The 19,670-nt window shown below is 51.1% G+C and overlaps 1 protein-coding gene across 4 annotated transcripts in view; it reads right to left on the bottom strand.

Moving 5' to 3' along the window:
- Positions 1 to 19,670, bottom strand: part of ALPL (alkaline phosphatase, biomineralization associated) — a 59,842-nt gene that overhangs the window by 17,445 nt on the left and 22,727 nt on the right. Inside the window, exons 2-3 of one of the 4 annotated variants that reach the window (XM_021097684.2) lie at positions 14,783 to 14,864; positions 3,919 to 4,083 (exon numbers count right to left, since the gene is read on the bottom strand). In XM_021097684.2, the coding sequence (XP_020953343.1) occupies positions 3,919 to 3,979 (61 nt within the window). In that variant the 5' untranslated portion in view covers positions 3,980 to 4,083; positions 14,783 to 14,864. Of the gene's footprint in view, positions 1 to 3,918; positions 4,084 to 4,351; positions 4,562 to 14,782; positions 14,865 to 19,670 lie in introns of all 4 variants that reach the window. The other 3 variants (XM_084963263.1, XM_021097681.2, XM_021097682.2) reach the window with 3 other exon arrangements.

Here is a 19,670-nt window from a genome sequence, read left to right as displayed (position 1 = left end):
CGCAGCAGGAACCTGACAGCAACAGCTCTTTAGCAGTGCTGGAAAGGAGGACGTGCCTTTTGTTCAACGCATCAAACTTAAAGTGGCCACACACACTTTCACTCCCGTTAGGATAAGTGAGCGAAAAAGATTTTCTGTGTCTCTAATCTTGAGAAAAATTGGGAGCCAAGAATGCCCTCTTCTTTACTTTCTCTCTCTCTCTCTCTCTCTCATGTCCAGGGGTCCAGGAGTCAATTCTCCTGTGGAAAGAACACTATAGTGCCTGACAGACCTCCAAGAACCGCAGCTGTGCCAAGGAGCAGCAGTGTGGACAAGAGAGCTCCCTGGGCCTCCGTCTCGCCTCCGTCCCATGCGGCTGTACCTTCCTCTCAGGGTCCTTATGAGGACGGGATAAGATAAGGCAAGGGACACACCTGACCCACAGGAGAGGAGCCATGCCCCCCACCTCCACCAATTCCACGCCAGACCCGGAACCCCTGGTTCCAGGATCCAGATCCACGGGGGTCAAGGTCCCTCGCACTGTCTGTTGGGCTCTGCTCTGTACTCAGGCCCATCAACTCTGCCCATGAGAATACAGGAGCCTGGAGAGGGATGCGCCCCAGGGATTCTCTCTTTCAGTGGTATGCATGGATGGAAGGTGGAGGCCAGGAGAGGTGGGAGGATCTTCCAAGGCCATGTTACACGTTACATGTGACACGATCACTGCGGAAGGCTCAGGCCCAGGGTGCGCGGGCGAAGCGCAGGGCTCTCCTTCTCACACCGGCCCGGTATCCAGGGCTGTGCCAAGAGCTTCACACACGGCAGCAGCGCCTGCATTTCTCCACAGCCTTCCAGAGTGGCCACAATGATGTCCCCCACGTTACGGAATGAGGAAACTGAAGGTCCCAAGATGTGAGCCGCAGGAGCACAGGAAACCCACACATCTCTGTGGCTGTGCTCCCGCTATGGGCAGGCAGCAGGACAAGAAGGAAAAGGAAGGAGGCAGGAATCCGCCTCAGTCCTGGGGTCCATCCACGCCCCACTTGGCCCCCAAGAGGCCCCACCCCACCCCATGCCTTAGCCACCAGTGCCACCTCTCTTCTCTGAAGGTGTCTGCCAGCTCCCTAAATTGAGACCTCACGGCGGGGAGCTGCAGCTGGAGCCTAGAGAGCCTTGGCCCTTCCATCCAGCTGGGCACCTTTAGGCAAATTCCTGCCATGCAAGTTTCTGCCTCAGGAAAATGGGAGGACACAGCTACTCAAAGGCAGTTTCAGGATTAGGTGCAGTGAAGTCTGGGCAAGTGCCCTGGGCCAGTGGGGTTTTTTTTTAATTAAAAAAAAATTTTAATGGCTGCACCCATATGTGGAAGTTCCTGCGCCAGGAACTGAATCCAAGCCACAGCTGTAACCCATGCTGCAGCTGCAGCAACATCAGATCCTTTCACCCACTGTGCCAGGATGGGGTTCGAACCCCTGCTGCCACAGTGACCCGAACCGCCGCAGTCAGATTCTTCACCCACTGTGTCACAGTGGGAACTCCACCTGGGCCAGTGGTTTTGCTCAGGGATCCCACTAGCTCTGGCCAGGTTCCAATCTCCTTTCCCACTTCCTCCCACACACCAGTGCTGAGGTTTTGGTCAAGGAGCTTCTTTGGTCATTTGGGTGCCATCTGGGTGGTGATGAACTTCTACCCATCCTGCCCTGCCCCATAGCACCTGGCACATCCTCCAGGGCAGGGCTGCCTTTCCGCCTCCCTGTTCACGTTTCTCCTTCTGCAGGTGAGCTCTGTCACTTGTTAGCCAGTTCCCTGCTGTGCCTGCTCCCTGACCGACTGGGAGACTTGTCAGGGCAGAACTGCCCTCAGCCTCCCTGTTCGCATTGCTCCTTCTGCAGGTGAGCTCTGTTACCTGTTAGCCAGTTCCCTGCTGTGCCTGCTCCCTGACCAACTGGGAGACTGGTCAGGGCAGAGCCTTTGTCTTTCGCACCAGCACCATCCCAGGGTCCGAGGAGGGTTGAGTGGGTGTCAAACCAACTCCGCTGTCAGAGGACTGGCCTAAGCAATAGTGGCTTTGGACAACTGAGTATCAGGAGGCCATTGTTTTCAGACACCATTAAATGACACTCAGAAATGCTCACGCTGTAATGAAAGCCGTGTGACGGGCGCTTGTCAGCACGTACTGCGTGATTCCACTTACATGAAGCTCAAAACAAGCAAAACTCGTCTAAGGTGGCAGAATAAGCCCAGTCACTTCCTTCGGCTGGTGGGGGAGGAGTTGGTTGGGAGGGGCACAGGAAAGCCCTTGGCATCTCACCACTAGAAATGTTCTTGATCCGGGTGACAGTGACATGGGTATAAAAAAATATATAAAAAATTATCAAGCTATACATTTTAAGATTGTACACTTCACTATAAGTTATATCTATTTTTTTTTAAAAAAAAGACCATGATGCAACGCCACTGTACACCCGCCAGAATGGCTAAGATGAAACAGATATAAAAAAATTGATCTCACTGTGGTGCAGTGGCTTAGGGATCTAGTGCTGCCATAGCTGCCGTGTAGGTTGCAATGGCAGCTCAGATTCCATCCCCGGACTGGGAACTTTCATATGCCACAGGTGCAGCCAAAAAGAAAAAACAGATTTTTGAAGAGCTGAATATTTGAAGATTTTTCCTTTGGTTGATTTTTCCTCTTTTCACATTTCATCCATCTTTTCCACTTCACCCAGGTGGGTCGTGAGTGCTGAGAGAGCAAGGACTTATGGACACAACTGAATATGTATGTGTGCATATACACAGATTTACAAACATAAAGCTAAATCACATTACTATATACCTGAAACGAATACAATATTGTCTATCAATTATACTTCAATTAAAAAAAGAAGAACAGTACAGAGCTTGAAAAAGGAAGAAACAGGGGCAGGGAAATCCCAGGAGGCAGAAATTAAAGAGAATTCAAAACCAGGAAGGTAAACAGGAGCCGATGCGGAGGAGCCCTTGAGGGTTCAGGGCAGATACAAGTCTAGGTTGAAACTGTTTTCAGGTGCCTGTTTTGCCTGGGAGCTTTGGAAGGAGCAGAGGAAGAAAGCCAGCCATGAAAAATCTGAACTCAACTCCCAATCTGAGCTTGAATTTATTTTTTCAAAGAATCTTCTTTTTTTTTTTTTTTTTTTGTCTTTTTGCCATTCCTTGGGCCACTCCCATGGCATATGGAGGTTCCCAAGCTAGGGATTGAATTGGAGCTGTAGCCACCAGCCTACACCACAGCCACAGCAACGCAGGATCCAAGCCGAGTCTGCGACCTACACCACAGCTCACGGCAACGCCGGATCCTTAACCCACTGAGCAAGGGCAGGGATCGAACCCGCAACCTCATGGTTCCTAGTCAGATTCGTTAACCACTGCGCCACGACGGGAACTCCTGAGCTTGAATTTATAGTCTTGTGAGGTTTGAATTTATAGCATAAGAACTAACAACTGAGACGCTGACACAAATACTCTTGCGGAATTAGAATCAAACACAATATTGCACCGTACGAACACTTTTTCGGAGGAGTCTCCAACAGGAAACAAAACAAACAAAAAAAGTCCCATTGAAGATGAGCTCACAAGCAAGAATTACAAAATATAAGGAAATGTAATATCATGAGGGAGGGTTAAGCAGACAAACCAACAGGAGACTTGACACAGCAAAACGTGGAAGGTTTATAGAGTAAGTTCTATCTCAGATTCTTAGAGATAAGAGAATAGAAATCCCAATTAAGGAATAATATAAAGGGTATGAGAGGGGTCTTTCCAACATTAGCACATGTAGTAGCTGGGATTTCCTGCTCTGAACATTTTTTTCCAGCTCTTAAATACTTTGAAGAGTTCTAGGCCCTCTTCCCATCTCACCTGCCCCCGGTCTCCCCCTCCCTCCGCCCTTGCCCCCAATCCTACCTGGCACCAAGGAGTTGGTAAGGCAGGAGCCAATGGCCAGCACTAAGAAGAGTGAAATCATGGTGCACTCCAAGACCTGCTTTCTCTCTGGAGCCCAGAGGTATGATGGAGGTGGTGGGAGGGGGTGGGCTGCCCAGTGGTCAGGAGTTAATTGATGTTCCAATCCTAGAAATTAAAAAAAAAAAAGACATGAAAGCCACAGCTCCAGAGTTCATTTGTTCATTTCCTTATTCATTCATCGACTCCTTCATTATTTGTTGAGCACCTATTACCGGGGGCTAGACATGGGGCTGCAAAATCTAGGTGGTCCCTCCTTCAGAAAGCTTCACCATCGCAGTTGTACAGGCATAAATCAGTCCCATGCTGCAAAGTGCTTCCTTCTCATTTCTCAAGTGAATTTCCACTTTTAGTCTGTCTGAAGCCTAGAACTCACCCGAGTTGAGTCTTCCTGCATAGTGGTTCTCAAACTGCAGCATGCATCAGAGTCTCCTAGAGGGCTTGCTGAAACAGATTCCGGTATCTCTGTCTTTCGCCACCGACTCTGACCGCATTTCTCGCAAGCTCCCAGTTGATGCTGCTCTTGCTGCAGTGGCTTCATGGACCCCACTTTGAGCAGCACTGCTTTAGAACATCAGTCTTCAGCCTTTAACGACCCGTGTTCCAAGCACATCAGAGACAAAACCAAGAGTCCATCTTTTCTTACAGGGACACCTACATTTGCTCTTAAAGGACAATCACATTTGCTACATTCTCTTCTAGACTTTGTCATTTATGGTGAGAGACATAAAAACTGTAGGAGTGACCTACAGGAAACGATTGGCTGGTAAGGGTGGCCATTTCTGGGTAGTGACATTTAAAAAAATTTTTTTAAATTAATTATTGATTGATTGGTTTTTGTCTTTTTAGGACCACACCCGAGGCATATGGGAGTTCCCAGGCTAGGGGTCGAATCGGAGCTGCAACTGCCGGCCTACACCACAGCTCATGGCCACGCCAGATCCTTAACCCACTGAGTGAGGGCAGGGATCGAAGGAACCCACATTTTCATGGATACCAGTTGGATTCGTTTCCACTGCATCACAATGGGAACTCCCCGGAAAAGGGATCCTAACTCAACCTTAAAAATGTGCATGGGGTCCTCAGGTGCCCAGAGACAGGGCTTACCAGCACTCCATCCCACAGAGCACCCACTGTGCACCCAACGCCATCCAACTGGACACCCCTGTGCTTTTCTACCCGCTTCTTTGTCTACCTGGCTCCTTAAAAACCTGGCTTGGGGGAGGGAAAGGGAGCTTCGGAACTGAAAGGAAATACCCTTCATCCGACATTTAACAGCGCTTAACTCAGAGGGGTAGGATATCAGATGATGTCTCAAGTTTTTCCGTCAACTTTAGTTTCCAAACATGTCTTGAGTAAATGTGAACATCAGAGAAGAAAAAAGTTACTAAATTGATTCACAGTATTGATACAATCATTGCATGTACTTCTCTGTTTTGAAAGTAATTCCTTCCTGGTCCATCTCACCCACCACCCTGGGAGCTTCTAAGAGAAGGGACTTTGCCTTGTTTGTTTGCACTCCAGTGCTTGGCACAGTAAATATTTACAGCAGTTGCAAGCCAGTGCTCTAAGGGGTGGAGGTAGGGAGGAATCACCCCAAATCTTCCCTTTGTGTGTTCAGAAAAGTCCAAGTGCTGGCAAGGAACTGGGACTAGCAGAGTATCCGTTCACGGCCAGCAAGTGAAGGCTAGTGCAACCACTTTGGAAAACTGGCAGCATCTACCAAGGTGACACCATACCTGTGCCCTCTGACCCATTGAGCTCCCAACGAAATGTACCCACGTGTTCACCAAGAGACAGGTAGGGAAATATTCATATCAGCCCTGTTCATAATGGCCTCAAAACTGTGTCCATCTTCAGCAGGATGGATAAATACACCTTGGGTTCATAAGAGGACGTCTACACTGCAATGAGAATGAATAATTGACAGCTCCACACCTCAGCACAGATGAATCCTGCAATGATGAGGTTGAGAAAGAAGCTGGCCCAAGAGTATATGTAGTGTGATGCCAATACAACGTGTAAAAACTGGGAGAGGAATTCCCGTTGTGGCTCAGTGGGTTAAGAACTTGACTAGTACTCATGAGGATGTGGGTTCGATCCCTGGCCTCACTCAGTGGGTTAAGGATCCAGCACTGCCTCAAGCTGTGGCGTAGGTCACAGATGTGGCTCAGATCTCGAATTGCTGTGGCTGTGGTGTAGGCTGGCAGCTGCAGCTTTGAGTCAACTCCTAGCCCAGGAAATCCCAAAAGACCAAAAAAAGGGGGGCGCAATATAGGGGTAGGGGATTAAGAGATACAAACCGTTATGTGTAAAATAAGCTATAAGGATATATTATACAACACAAGGAATCTAGCCAATATTTTATAATTATAAACGGAGTATAACTTTTTTTTATTTTTTTTTTTTATTTTTAGGGCCGCACCTGTGACATACAGAGGTTCCCAGGCTAGGGGTTGAATCAGAGCTGTAGCCTCCAGCCTACACCCGCAGCCACAGCTATGCGGGATCTGAGCCATGTCTTTGATCTACACCACAGCTCACAGCAATGCCGGATCCTTAACCCACTGAGCGAGGCCAGGGATCAAGCCCGCATCTTCATGGATCCTAGTTGGGCTCGTTAACCACTAAGCCACAACGGGAACTCCGAATATAAATTTTAAAAATTGTGAATCACTATACTGTATTCCTGTAACTTAGTGTACATCAATTATATTTCAATCTAAAAAACATTTTAAGTATAAAAACCAATCAAGGGTGTTAGAAGACAAGATAAAGGCTACACTTGGGGTGGAGGTGTGGAGACTGAAGGGTCACAGGGAAGCTGTAAGGCACTGATAGTGTTCTGTTGATTGATCTGAGGCTAGTTACATGGGTGGGTTCAGTCCGAAAATCAAACAAGCTGTCAATTTAGGATATAGGCATTTTAGTGTATGCAGGTTATACTTTGATAAAATAAAACACTACTCTCTGAAAGCTTATATAAACAATCCATTAAAGGATACTGACAAAATGTTCACTGTTTATAAAGACTTTCACCATAATAACCTATGCAGTAGACCAAGGACTTATGATCTCCTTCGTAGATGAGAAAAATAAGGCTCTGAAAGGAAAAGTGATTCCTCCAAGGTTACAAACGACCAGGTAGCAGAGTGGAACTCTAACCACAGAGCTGCTGATTCCAGAATTAGCAACGAGGTTGCCACGGTGATCCTTTAAGGGTAGGATGAAGGTTCTGAAGTTTAATATATGTATAGATTTGTGTAACCTCTATCACAATCAGGAATCGTACCACCCCAAAAACACTCTTGTGCTATCTCTTCATGGTCACAGAAGCCCCCCATGCCTCTACCTGGTAACACCAGCTCTGTTCTCCATCACTATAGTTTTGATTGACATTGTATTAAATCCGTGAATCAATATGGGGAAGGTATGCATCTTGACAATGTTCAGTCTTCCAATTGTGAACATAGCACGTCTCTCTGTGCATTTACTTCTCATTCTTCAGCTAACAGATCTTGTGTGAGTTTGGTTAGACTTACGCTGCTGTATTTCACTTTGTGGGGAGCTATTATAGTAGCATTGTTTTAAATTATTCGTTGCAAATATATAGCAATATAATTGAATTTTATGTTTTGCCCTTGTATCCTGTGAACTTGCTAAACTCACTTATTGGTTCTACTGAATTTTGTGTGCATGTATGTGGATTTCTTGCCATTTCTATGTAGTCGATCATGTCACTGACAAAGAGGGATGGATTTAGTTCTTCCTATCCAATCTGTATGCCTTTTATTTCTTTTTCTTGCCTTATTGCACTGGCCAGGACTTCCGGGATCATGGTGAATAGGAGGCCAGAGTGGACAGCCTTCCTTTGTTCTTGATCTTGGAAGAAGATCATTCAGCCTTTCAGCATTTGGGATGGTGTTTTGAGGTGTGAGGTGGAGTAGATCTGGTGAAGAAAATCAGGGATGTGGTTTTGGACATGCTGAGTTTAAGATGTCTTTTAGAAGTGGAGATGTCAACTGGACAGCTGGATATAGGCATATGGCATCTGGGAAAGAGGTCTTGGCTAGAAATATACACCTGGGAACCCTGGGTATATATAGGTGGCATTTAAAGCCTTAATGAAACTTACAAGATCATCTAAGAAAAGGGAATTGGGATGTAAACAATGATATGATAAAAGCCCTCAGAAAACCAGGAATCGAGGAGTTTCTTTAACTTGACGAAGACTTCGTATTTAAAAAAAGAAACCAAAAAATCTACCAAACCATCATATCTATTGGGGAAAACTTTTGGCATACTCTACCCCCCCCTTTTAATCTTTTTAGGGCCACACCCGCAGCATACGGAAGTTCCCAGACTAGGGGTCGAATCAGAGCTGTAGCTGCCAGCCTCCACCACAGCCACAGCAACCCCAGATCTGAGCCGCATCTGCAACCTACAGTGCAGCTCACGGCAATGCTGGATCCTTAACTCACTGAGCAAGGCCAGGGATTGAACCCCAGTCCTCATGGATCCCAGTTGGGTTCGTTACCACTGAGCCACAATGGGAATTCCTTTGGCACCTTCCCTTTAATGCTGGTTTATGATCATAAGGATTTGTGAGCAACCTCTAGGTCCATAACTAGGGGAAGGAAGTTGTAAAGAGTGGTGGAAACGATACCGATGTGGCAGTGGTATTAAAACCAGAAGTTAAAACAGTAACGGGGGTGGAGCTTAAAAACACGGGATTTCAGTGCCTTGTACATTGATGTAAACCAGACACATACACACAGCACAGCTTAACTTGCAAGGACACTTACAAATTCAACGACCTATTAAATAAAGCATAGTAGCATGAAGACCTTTGGAGAGGGGTGGGATTGGTACTGGGAAGCAAGGATGAAGGGGAAAATGAATGAATAAAACAAAGACTGAGCTCACAATAGTACCCCACGAACTGAGGAACATAACTTATTCAACTCTGCACCGTGGGTCCAAAACAAACACATAAATAGGAAAAAAAAAGTGAAGAGTGGCCCCAGGAGACTTAAAGGGCACATCAGTTATTCTTATTTGTCTCTCTTCTATGCTGGCCTGTGAGAATAAGGATCATCTCATCCTCACGGATTCCTCAACCCTGTGCCCATAGACTTGCTCTGCAAATGCTGTAACTTAATGAAAACCCCACGATCCAGGGCTGAGATGCACTGAATTTTTGCCCTAGGGTTGTGGCATTGAGAAGGGCCTGTTCTGGAAACAGACAGGTGCCTTCTTCCATTGCCTCTTCCTGGAAAGGGGAAGAGGAATCTAGGAAACCCTTCAGAAGCCAGAGTCTCCCCTGCTGGTTCCCCCTCTCAGGCCCCAGCCCCAAAAAGAGGCTCCAAGTCTGCTCTCCGGCAGCCCATGGTGATGGGCCCCGTGGGGCCCAGTCTGGGGTTTCGGGAGCCCCGGCTGCCCACCAGCCTCTGCCAATGCCCTACCAGTTCAGAATGAAGCCTCTGAGTGTGTGCCGGCCCCATCGCCCCCCACCTCCCAGCCAGACCGTCTCTGCCAGGCTCCCAGCTATGTGCCCTGATTATTCATGACAAGTGTGCAGAAGCCCTGGCCGGCTCTGGCCCTGGAGGAGGAGTGGCTTCTTGGCAGGTCAGGGGAGGGGGCAGGGGCTGAGCCATGGCCCTGAGGACTGACTCAGCATCCTGGAACAGAGGGCATTGGAGCCCCTGGGAGTTGGGCAGAAAGCCAGCCCAGGGCTGGGTCACAAAAGGTCCAGGATAAATGACACAATAATAGGACTGATAAAAATCACGACCACTTCAGGGGCATTCGTGTTGTACCCAGTCCTGCGCAAACATCGGTTTACATCTGTGATCTCACTAACCCGCGTGACAGGTGCTATTAGCTCCTGTTCTACAGTTTAGGAAACTGAGCACAGGTTCTCAGCTAGTCCATGGCCAAGTGCAATTCAATCCCAGGCTGACTCAACCTCTCCAGGCCTCGGATTCCCCGCCACGGAGAGGGAAGGAGACCTTCCTCTCTCCCACACGAGCAAATGACTTTAGGGCAGGAGATCTGGCAGGGGAAGGAGTTGAGCCAGCGGGCGTTTTACCTGAGTGGCCTGGCCAGGCGGCAGGTGAAGAAGCAGAGCAGGCTCAAGGTCAGCACCAGCAGGAGGAGGCTGAGGACCGTTGTGAGGACAAGGTCCAGGGTGGGGGACAGGAGGACCATCTTGAGTGGAGAGGGCCCTCGCGGAGCAGCCACCGCACAGTGTACACACCCGGTCACACTAGCTTTCGGTGCCTGCTCCAAAGCCCTGGGTCAGTGGCCCTGACCTGGCTTTGTTCCCTGGGGTTAATCTTTGGAGCTTAGCCCAGGAGGAGTGAGATGGGAGGGGGCACAAGACATGAGGCTCCCCTCCCCCAGCCCCGTCCTTCCCCACCTGAGGCTTGTTCATTTCTCTTTGTTCATTCATTCTTAATTCCCCAAATTTACCGAGTACCTGGTTCTGTTCTGGGGAACCAGACAGACAGGGTCTCTGTTGTCTTGGAGATTCCTGACCAATCAGGGTAGGAAAAGGAACCTACTATGCACCAGTCATTGTGCCGGACACCTTGTGGAATAAAAGCACAGCAGGAAAGGAACCCCTAGCTGGGGTCACCAACCGTATTTTCCCCAACAGCAGCAGCCGCTCCCCCCCTCATTCATACACCCAGGAATCTGAGTCTGCACCGAACCAGCCAGGGGGGCTGTCCTTGAATAAGTCGAAGTTTCTTACTGAGTACCAACGGTGTGCCAGGCCCCATATGAACTAGGTACTGACGACCCCACCCCCAGCAGAAGGAAACAGAAGTTCAGAGGTGCAATGTTGGAGCTGGAAATTGAGCCCAGATCTGCCGGCCTCCACAGCTGGAACCCCGCCCCCCTGCACTGTCTCAGAAATGGGATGGCACCAGCCCTCCAGGGTAGCAAGGAGGCTTCCATCAAGTCTTGGTCAGGTGTTGGCCCAAAGCCAGCCGTCACCAGAGAGTCAGCACACTTAAGCTGGAGGTGGTTGAGCTGCCACCTGCCTGGGGGGAGCCCTTTCTGCTTCCAAAGTGTCCCCAACCCGTTTTCCATTCTCTCTTGGGTGTTGACAATAACTCACAGAGTCAGAATGGTGATTATGGTTCCCATCTTACAGATTCAGAAGCTGAGGCTCAGAGAGGTGAAGCCACTGGACACACACAGAGCCCAGAAGTAACCCCATCTGGGTGCCTATGAGACTGGGCCTTTTCCAATTACACTTCCTGCCTTCTGGGTCATCTCAGATCCCATGATACAAAGCACCCAAGGTTGGGGAGAGATGCTGGTACCCTGTTGGTGCCAAGAGAGGGACTCTGTTCTTGGCCCCAGAAAGGCCAGTGCGCCACCATGAAAACAGGAAACCCACTGCTTTACTCCATTAAACCTTTTCCTTTCTCCCCTTGCATCAGATCCTCAAAGTGCATCAGCTCTTCACCACATCCTAGTGATTAAGGCAGGGTGGGGTTATCAGCCCCACTGACAGATAGGGAAACTGAGGCTTATCAGGGAAATCATTCTGTCAGCTGTCACCCACCGAGCAAGTCTGGTCCAAATCCTAGCTTCACCACTTCCTAGTGATGCTGGGTCAGTTCCTGCACCTCTGAGCCAACATCCCATCCGGAGAGCCCAAAGGCAGGCCAGGTACTGAATATGACATCCCTGGTCGTACTTTAATCTTTATCAACAACACTGGGAGCCAGATACAGGTGTCCCCCTTTCCGGGGGAATAAAGAAAGGCCCAGGGGGCTCTGGAGAAGATGAGCAGGATCACGCAGACAGAAGGTGCTGAGTCCAGCCCTGCGCAGGAATCCACACGGACCTACCCAGGGGTCAGCCCTGCTCCAGACTCTCTGCCACAGCTCATCCAAGGACCCCCCCCACCCCACTCCACCCAGCCCCCAGGCCTGGGACACCCTCTACGGCTCCCCTACCCACCAGCCTAATAAATTGATAGGCGAGACAAAGAAGGCCGCCTTGCACTCACTAGTGGTACCTGGCAGGGCCAGAGGGGCTGTTATTTGTCCCGGGGGAGCCCCGAGTCTAGAGGTGGCAGTCCAAGAATGTCTGGGCTGGGGAAGGTCCTTCGATCAGACGTTCCCAAATATACAGACCACAGAAATCACTTGAGGTGACTGCGGGAAAAGTCCCATTCCCAAGGGGCACCCAGGGAGGTGTACAGCCTGGGAGGCATATGAGGGAACTTTTGGGGGTGATGGAGGTATGCTTTATAATGATCTGAGAGGTAGTAAAAGTGTCCGTATATGTAAAAATCCACCCAGGGCCGACAAGCCCCTTCCTGCCCAGCATTGTTAGGTGTGATAAAGATCAGAGGTTTGAGCTAAGGGAGTGTTGGGAAAGAAAAGATGCCATGGTGTGGCTGTATTCAGTTTTGGGTTTTTTGGTTTTTGTTTTTTTCCTTCTTCGGCTGCGCCCTCGGCATATGGAAGTTCCGGGGCTAGGAGTCAAATCGGAGCTGCAGCTCCCGGCCTACACCACAGCAACACCAGATCTGAGCCTCATCTGAGACCTACACCACAGCCACAGCAACACCAGATCCTTAACCCACTGAGCGAGGGCAGCAATTGAACCCGCATCCTCACGGATACTAATTGGGTTCTTAACCTGCTGAGCCACAACTGCAACTCCTGTATTCAAATTTCAAAAGAGATGAAAGATAACAACCCTTCACCCAAATTAATTCCTAGTCCTCCCACCCACACCCCAGACCCCAGGCAGGGCCTGGCAGATCATCCTGTGAGCAGATGAGTTTGGGAAACACTGCCTTAGAGACTAACCTATTGCTCAGATGGGAACACTGAGGCCTAAAGAAGGGGAGAGACTTATCCTGGATCTCAGCCCCTCCTCCCCATAGACACACACACACAGGGAATGATCAGAACCAGCCCAGAGCCAGTGCCCTCGGGGCTGTCAGTGGCACCTTCTTGGCTCTTTTCAAGGAGAGGTGGCTGAAGAGAAGGGCTGAACACTCCCTGGGCTTCTAGCAGGCGTGGGGAATGGGGGTGGGGCTTGGAGGGGGTCCTCCAACACCAAATTGAGCTGCGGCAGCTGCCCAGGGAGGGGGTACCACTAAAGATGAGTCCAGGAACATTTCAGCTGCAGGTCAGAGAGAAGGGACACAGAATCGCTGTCTCAGCCAAGCCCAGCATCTCTGGCCAGCATTCACTCACTGACAGAAGTTCTTTATGGCTGCGGTAAAGCAGCCCCTGGGTGGAGGGGCTCTGGAAGGAATGTGTGGGGGTCAGAGCCGACTGCAGGTCAGACCCAAGGAGGGACATCCCCAGAGGCCAGTCGGCCAGGTGCTGGGAGAAAGCAAGGCTCAGGCCTCTAGCCGCTGCTGACAGCACCCCATCCCAGCAGAAAACACGTGGGAGTGCCCTGGGAGGCTGGGTGTCAGCCCTGCCTGCCACCAAGCCACTGAGTCTTGAGGGCTCTGATGAGACGCCAGCTGTCCCCTGAGCACCTCCACCCTCAGCACCTCTGCACACTGCGTTCCCTGGTCTGGAACTGGTCTGGAACGTTCCCTGCTGTCCACCCGATGAAGCCTTCCCATCACACTTCCCTCTCGACCTCAGCTTTGCTGGGCCACCCACACACACACACACACACACACAGGCTCCAGCCCAGGCAGTAGGAGCTCCTCTCCCAGGTCCCAGAACCCGGGCACTCAAGACCTTGGGCGTGTTTATCAGCGTCAGACAACCGCGGGTGGTGGCCTCACCACGGCGAGCTTCTGAAGAGCAGGGATCCCGCTCTGCAGATGGTGGCAGCCCCAAGCCGGGCAGAACCTGGTGCCCGGCCAGGCTGGGCAGGAATGTGGGTAGGTGGGTGGAAGGGTGATGGGTCAATGTGAGTGGCTGCAGAGGCAGCTGGGCCGCAGGAAGCCAGGCCTCCAGGTTCCGATCCTGCCTCGGCCCCTCTCAAGCTGGGGAGCTCAGGGCCAGAGACCCCCCCACCCCACCCCTCAGGCTTCTCATCTGCAAAGTGGGAGGTGGACAGAAGCCACAGAGTGGTTGTAAGGATTATGAGTTAATACATAGAAAGGCTTAAAACAGAGCCTGGTAAGCCGGCAATGAATGTCACTCAGCAGTCACGGTCACTGGGCGCAGAGGAAGGACTGTGGGGCAAGCGGGCAGGTGAGAAATAGGAGCTGAGAACAGACAGAACCTTCTCTGCCCACCTGGCCCACAGCCACTCACTCCTGGGCTCACTGCACACCTGCCACCTGGAAAGCCCTGAGAGGTCTTTCTAGCTCTGAGACTCTAGAAACCAAAAAGCTTAGCCGGCTGCTATGCACCCCTGCTTGGTGGGGAGTGGGGTGGAGGGTTAATGAAGTGGGGGAGGCTCCAGTTCCTATAGTCCAGGGGTGCCATGTTTGCTGAGGACCAGACCTGTCTGCCTGTCTGTCTCTCACAAACATCCCGCCAGGCAGCTTGATGCTTTCTTTTCCTCTTGAAGGCAAAGATAAAGAGACCACCCAGGGTCACCCAGGAAGGTTCCATGGAGGGGGTAGGAGGAGAGCCAGGCTGGAAGGATGGTGGGGTTAAGCACAGAGAGAGAAAGGGCACTCCTGACAAGAGACCCAAATGTGCAAAGGCCAGGGGGCAGAGGTTGCGGAGAGAAGGCAGGAGCCGACTGTTGGTGACAAGGGACAGAGAGGCAGCCAGGACCAGCCACAGAGGGCTTTGCTCCCTGAGCTCAGCCTGGTCAAGAGCAGACACTCGGCACGCCCCGCGTCACTTACGTGCCTCATTGCCAGCCCATGTTACAGGTGAGGACTCTGAAACTCAGCCGGGCCGTCCCTCGTCCAAGGCCACATAGCAGACCTGGAATCAGAAGTCCCAGGGGTCTGGGTTCTGGAGCCAAAGATTTGTCCCGTGGCTCCCTGGGGTGCCTGGAGGATCTTGATGCCACAAACTGGCTCTGTGGGCAGAGGACTGAAGCCAGTCAAGGTTCAACTGGTGGGAGGAGAGCTGGCAGCAGGAAGGCGGGGGAGGGAGATGGCAGGTCCCAGTGACACCTGCCTGGGGTGGCTGGAGCGCCCAGAGAAGCGGAAGCTCAGGGATGGCTGCTCCATGGGCACACAGGCTTTCACCATCCCACGGCGAGGACATGTCCTGTCCCAGGCCACCTTGCTCTGGGCCAAGCCTGGAAGCTGAGTGGTGGGGGGAAGGGTGGAGAGATGTGCTGTGTGTCCCTGAGGTGTCTGCCACCCCCCTGCACTCTGGCACCTCAAGCAGCACCCCTGAAGTGGGAGCTCCTTTGTCCCAGTTGACACAGCCGGCCCATCCTTGCTCTCACAGTGGACAAGAACAGGAAGGCACAGAGAGGGTATATCACCTCCCCAGGGCCACACAGCAATCAACAGCAGGGAGAGGGCTCCCCCTAACCAGCTAAGATTTGGGGTGTGTATTACTGGATGGACCAGGATGTCTTTAAGGCATAACGTGGACGCTGATGTCTTAACTTTCCAGATATTACCATCAACTGAAGAGAACATTTCAGAAGTTCCCATTGTGGCTCAGTGGTTAACGAATCTGACTAGGAACCATGAGGTTGCAGGTTCGATGCCTGGCCTCGCTCAGGGGGTTAAGGATCCGGCGTTGATGTAAGCTGTGGTGTAGGTCATAGACACGGCTCGGATCCTGCGTTGCTGCAGCTGTGGTGTAGGCTGGAGGCTACAGCTCTGATTAGACCCCTAGCCTGGGAACCTCCATATGTTGCGGGTACAGCCCTAAAAAGACAAAAAAAAAAAAAAAAAAGAAAAAAGAAAAAAGAAAAGAATATTTCAAGCTGAGACTATTCTAGGAAGAGTCTTACTTTACGTAGTTTGTCACTGTATTTGCTGCAATAACAGTGTCCATTTTAATAGCGCTTACTATGTGCCAGGCATTGCCCTAAACTTTCACCTCCATGAATGTGGTCAATCCCCACAATGATCTAGTAGGTAGGCCCTGTTATTATCCCTTTTTTAAAGGTGACAGAATGAAAGTACAGAGAGGTTAAGTACCTTGCCCAAGGTCGCACAGCCAGTAAGCAACCCCTCCAGAATTCAAGATCACTTGTGGATGGTTCTGTGCCCCAGGGGCAAGTGTAAACTCCTAAAGCAGTAATGAGAGTGGAAACAAACCACACTGTTCTGTCTGCAATATGTACACTGTATGTTTGTACATGAAGAGACTACACACAGCCACCTTTTGGCTCATATGCACGTCTACACTCCGCCCAGATGTCATTTTACTCCAGGTCGTCACAGCATCCCTGAGAGAAGGTTTCCTCTTTCTGGAAGAGAGGCAAGGTGACCTGCCTGCAGTCACACAGAGGGGCCGGGGACCTGGATCTCTGCATCCCGGGTGGTCTGCCCTGCAGCGGGGACCACCCAGGGTGTGCCCTGGGGGGAGGGGAGGATCTCCAACCGAGACCCCGCTCGAGGCCAGTGACCTTGGACACACCCTTCCTCCCCCACACCACCCGACTTCAGCTGGTCCTGGCGCAGGGCCCTGGACCACCGTGGCTCTTCTCGCTCCCTGCCCCCATGCCCCACGCGCCCCGGCACTGGGGCCCGAGGAGAGGAAACCTCCACTCCACAGACAGCCCCACGTAGGCCCTGCAAGAGGAGGCCGAGGCACCTCTGGACTTCGGGGAAATAGGCCATGAACTTGTAACCTTCTGGGTGGCAGCCAACACAAGCACGATCCCTGGGTGGCGTGTGTTAGGTTTCTTGAATAGCCAGCTCGAGTCAGAACAGGGAGTACAGTGATGTTCCCAGAGGCAGGTCTCTCTGCCCTGGGCCCAGGATAACAGTGTGCCTCACGTTTCCAGAGTGTTCCAGACGGTGGAGGCTCTGGCGCTACTGCATTTGATACTCACGGTGACACTGGAGGTTCAGGGCAGGGATGCACCCCAACCGTCAGAGAGGAAACAGGCCCACGGAGGTGAAGGTCCCACCCAAGGGCACAGAGCTGAGCAGGGCCGGCCCCCACTGCTTACTGGCTTTGTGACCTTGGGCACGTCACCTCCCCTTCCTGAACCTCGGTTTACTCATGGGTCCAGTGGTGATGAGGACAGTAAGCGCCTATGTCACTGGGCTGTTGTAAGAATGAGAATTTCACAACGAACAATGAGATAAAGGCCCAGAATACACGCTAGTGAGTAGTAAGAGTGGTAACTAGTATGCCAGGCTCTGTTGTAAGTGCGTTACAGGAATTCCCTTTGTGGCGCAGTGGAAACAAATCAGACTGGGAACCATGAGGTTGTGGGTTCGATCCCTGGCCTCACTCAGTGGGTTAAGGATCTGGCGTTGCCGTGAGCTGTGGTGTAGGTCGCAGACGCGGCTCAGATCCCATGTTGCTGTGGCTGTGGTGTAGGCCGGCAGCTGTAGCTCCGATTCAACCCCTAGCCTAGGAACTTTCCATATGCAGCGACTGTGGCCTTAAAAAAGAATTAATAAATAAATAATAAAAAAAACTAAGTGCTTTACAGGCATTCATTTGTCTCATCCTTACAACACCATGGCTTAGAGGCCATCATTGCTCCCATTGCACAGAGAAGTTAAGTAACCTGGCCAGGGTCACACAGCTGTTAACAGGACACTACGAAGAGGGAAGGGGAGGAATTCTTAAGGACAAAAGCACCTGGGAGCTTTTTGTTCGGCCTTCCCAGAACCCAGTGAGGTGCGAATTATCAGCTCTGGGTCGGAAAAGAAAACTGAGGCTCAGAAAGGGGGAGGGAGGTGCGGGATCACCCAGCAGTCACGCGGCGGGAGAACCGGGATGCAGGCCAGGCCTGCCTGGCTCCACATCCAGTGTACTGGTGACCCCTCCCCCAGTCACATGCCAGGACAACTTCCATTATTGCCACCAGGATGGACGGCAGACCCCTGATGCCCTGCGTCAGTGTGTCACGTTACCTCCCTCTGCCCGTGCGTATGCGTGTACACACACACACACACACACACACACACACACACACGCACATTGAGGTTCTGGCAGTGAGCGAGGCAGGGCTCTTACTGTGTGTGTCCGGCCCCGTGACCAGTCCTCTGCCCCCAGACCAGCTCCTCCTGGGCTTTCACAGGATAGCAGCCTCCTAGGGCCCTCTCAAATCTGGAACAGGCCCTCCTACCACAAAGGGAGGGACTTCAGTCACATCAGGGCCCCTCCCTCTGGGGTCAGCCCCCCAGGGTTCATCATTTTACACAAAGAGGCTGAGATGGGTGGGGTAGCTTGGGGTTACAAGTCAGAGTCCTGGCCAATTACTCAAGAGCTACTTTCTCATCTGTAAAGCAGGGAAATTAAATGCCATTCTGCATCCAATATTGGCTTCTTGGGAGGGAAGGAACCTTGCAAACTGTGAAGTGCTGCACAGATGTTTCTACAGCTTTCCATCTTTCCCCTTCTGATGACTGTAGTGGATATATGTTGTCATTTTTGGCCACCCAGAATCCATTCCCCCTTCCTAACAATATCACAGTGTTCTTGGGAAGCAACCACACTCACCCTCCGCCGCCATTTTTTAAGCCGAGTGGTTTGGAAAGGATTGATTCTACTCCCAACAGCCCCAAGGTGGGTCCCAACTGGCTTAAGCTGGAAGACTCTCTCCACTTAGATGGCTTAAGCTGGAAGATTCTCTCTACCTAGATGGTGTGTGAGGGAGGGTGTGGGGCAGTAGGGAGGAGCACTGAAGATAAAGCAAGCCCTAAGGTAGAATAGAGAGATGCAGCGACTCTGAGTCTTTGATGACATTGCTTTAGCGCCCAGATGCAGCCATGCCTGAAACCTTCCTCTGAACATCCAAGTTACATGAACCAACTAACGCCCCTCTATTAAAGAGTGGATGGCCAGACAGTGCCCCTGGATCTGTCCGGCTCCCAAACCAGTGCTTTTTTCTCCTAGCCTTTAGAGTGGCAGGGATGATGCTGGGAATGACTTTTTTTTTTTTGAGGTAGTTTGTTACACCTTGGGGTTTAAAAAACTAAAGAAAGCAGGGAAGCCAAATATCATGGGCTTCCTATTTGCCTAAGGGTGCTCAGGCCCATCCAGCACCCTAAAATCTAGACCCCACATGTTTTGTTTTGGCACAAGTGGGCTGTCCTGGCTTCTCTGGTGCCTTTGCCCTCCCACACTAAGATCCATCAGCCATGGCCTCAACATCCCCTGTATGTCCTAGGGTCTTCTTTATATGTTATTCAACCAACAGTTATTCGCCCACCGTCTACTCTATGCCAGGGACTGTTCTAGTTGCTCAAGTTCCTGCTGGTAGGTTGAGCAGACAGTGAGAAAATACGTAAAATCAACAGGATGCCGAGTGGTGGTAAGCGAGATGGAGAAAAGGAAGGTGGGGAGGAGAGGTGGTGTGGGCAGTTTTATTTTTTAAAATTTATTTATTTATTTATTTATTTTTAGGGCTACACCTGCAGCATATGGAAGTTCCCGGGCTAGGGGTCGAATTGGAGCTACAACTGCCGGCCTACACCACAGCCACAGCAACATGAAATCCGAGTCACCTCTGGGACCTATACACCACAGCTCCCAGCAATTGGAGATCCTGAACCCACCGAGCAGGGCTAGGGATTGAACCCACGTCCTCACGGATACTAGTCAGGTTCGTTACCACTGAGCCACAACAGCAAC

The sequence above is a fragment of the Sus scrofa genome, chromosome 6, assembly GCF_054392235.1.
Source record: "Sus scrofa isolate SSC_HxYL_T2T_F1_AM1 chromosome 6, Sscrofa_HxYL_maternal_Yorkshire_Landrace_v2.0, whole genome shotgun sequence".
Lineage (NCBI taxonomy): Eukaryota > Metazoa > Chordata > Mammalia > Artiodactyla > Suidae > Sus > Sus scrofa.
This window is presented reverse-complemented; position numbering and strand designations above follow the sequence as displayed.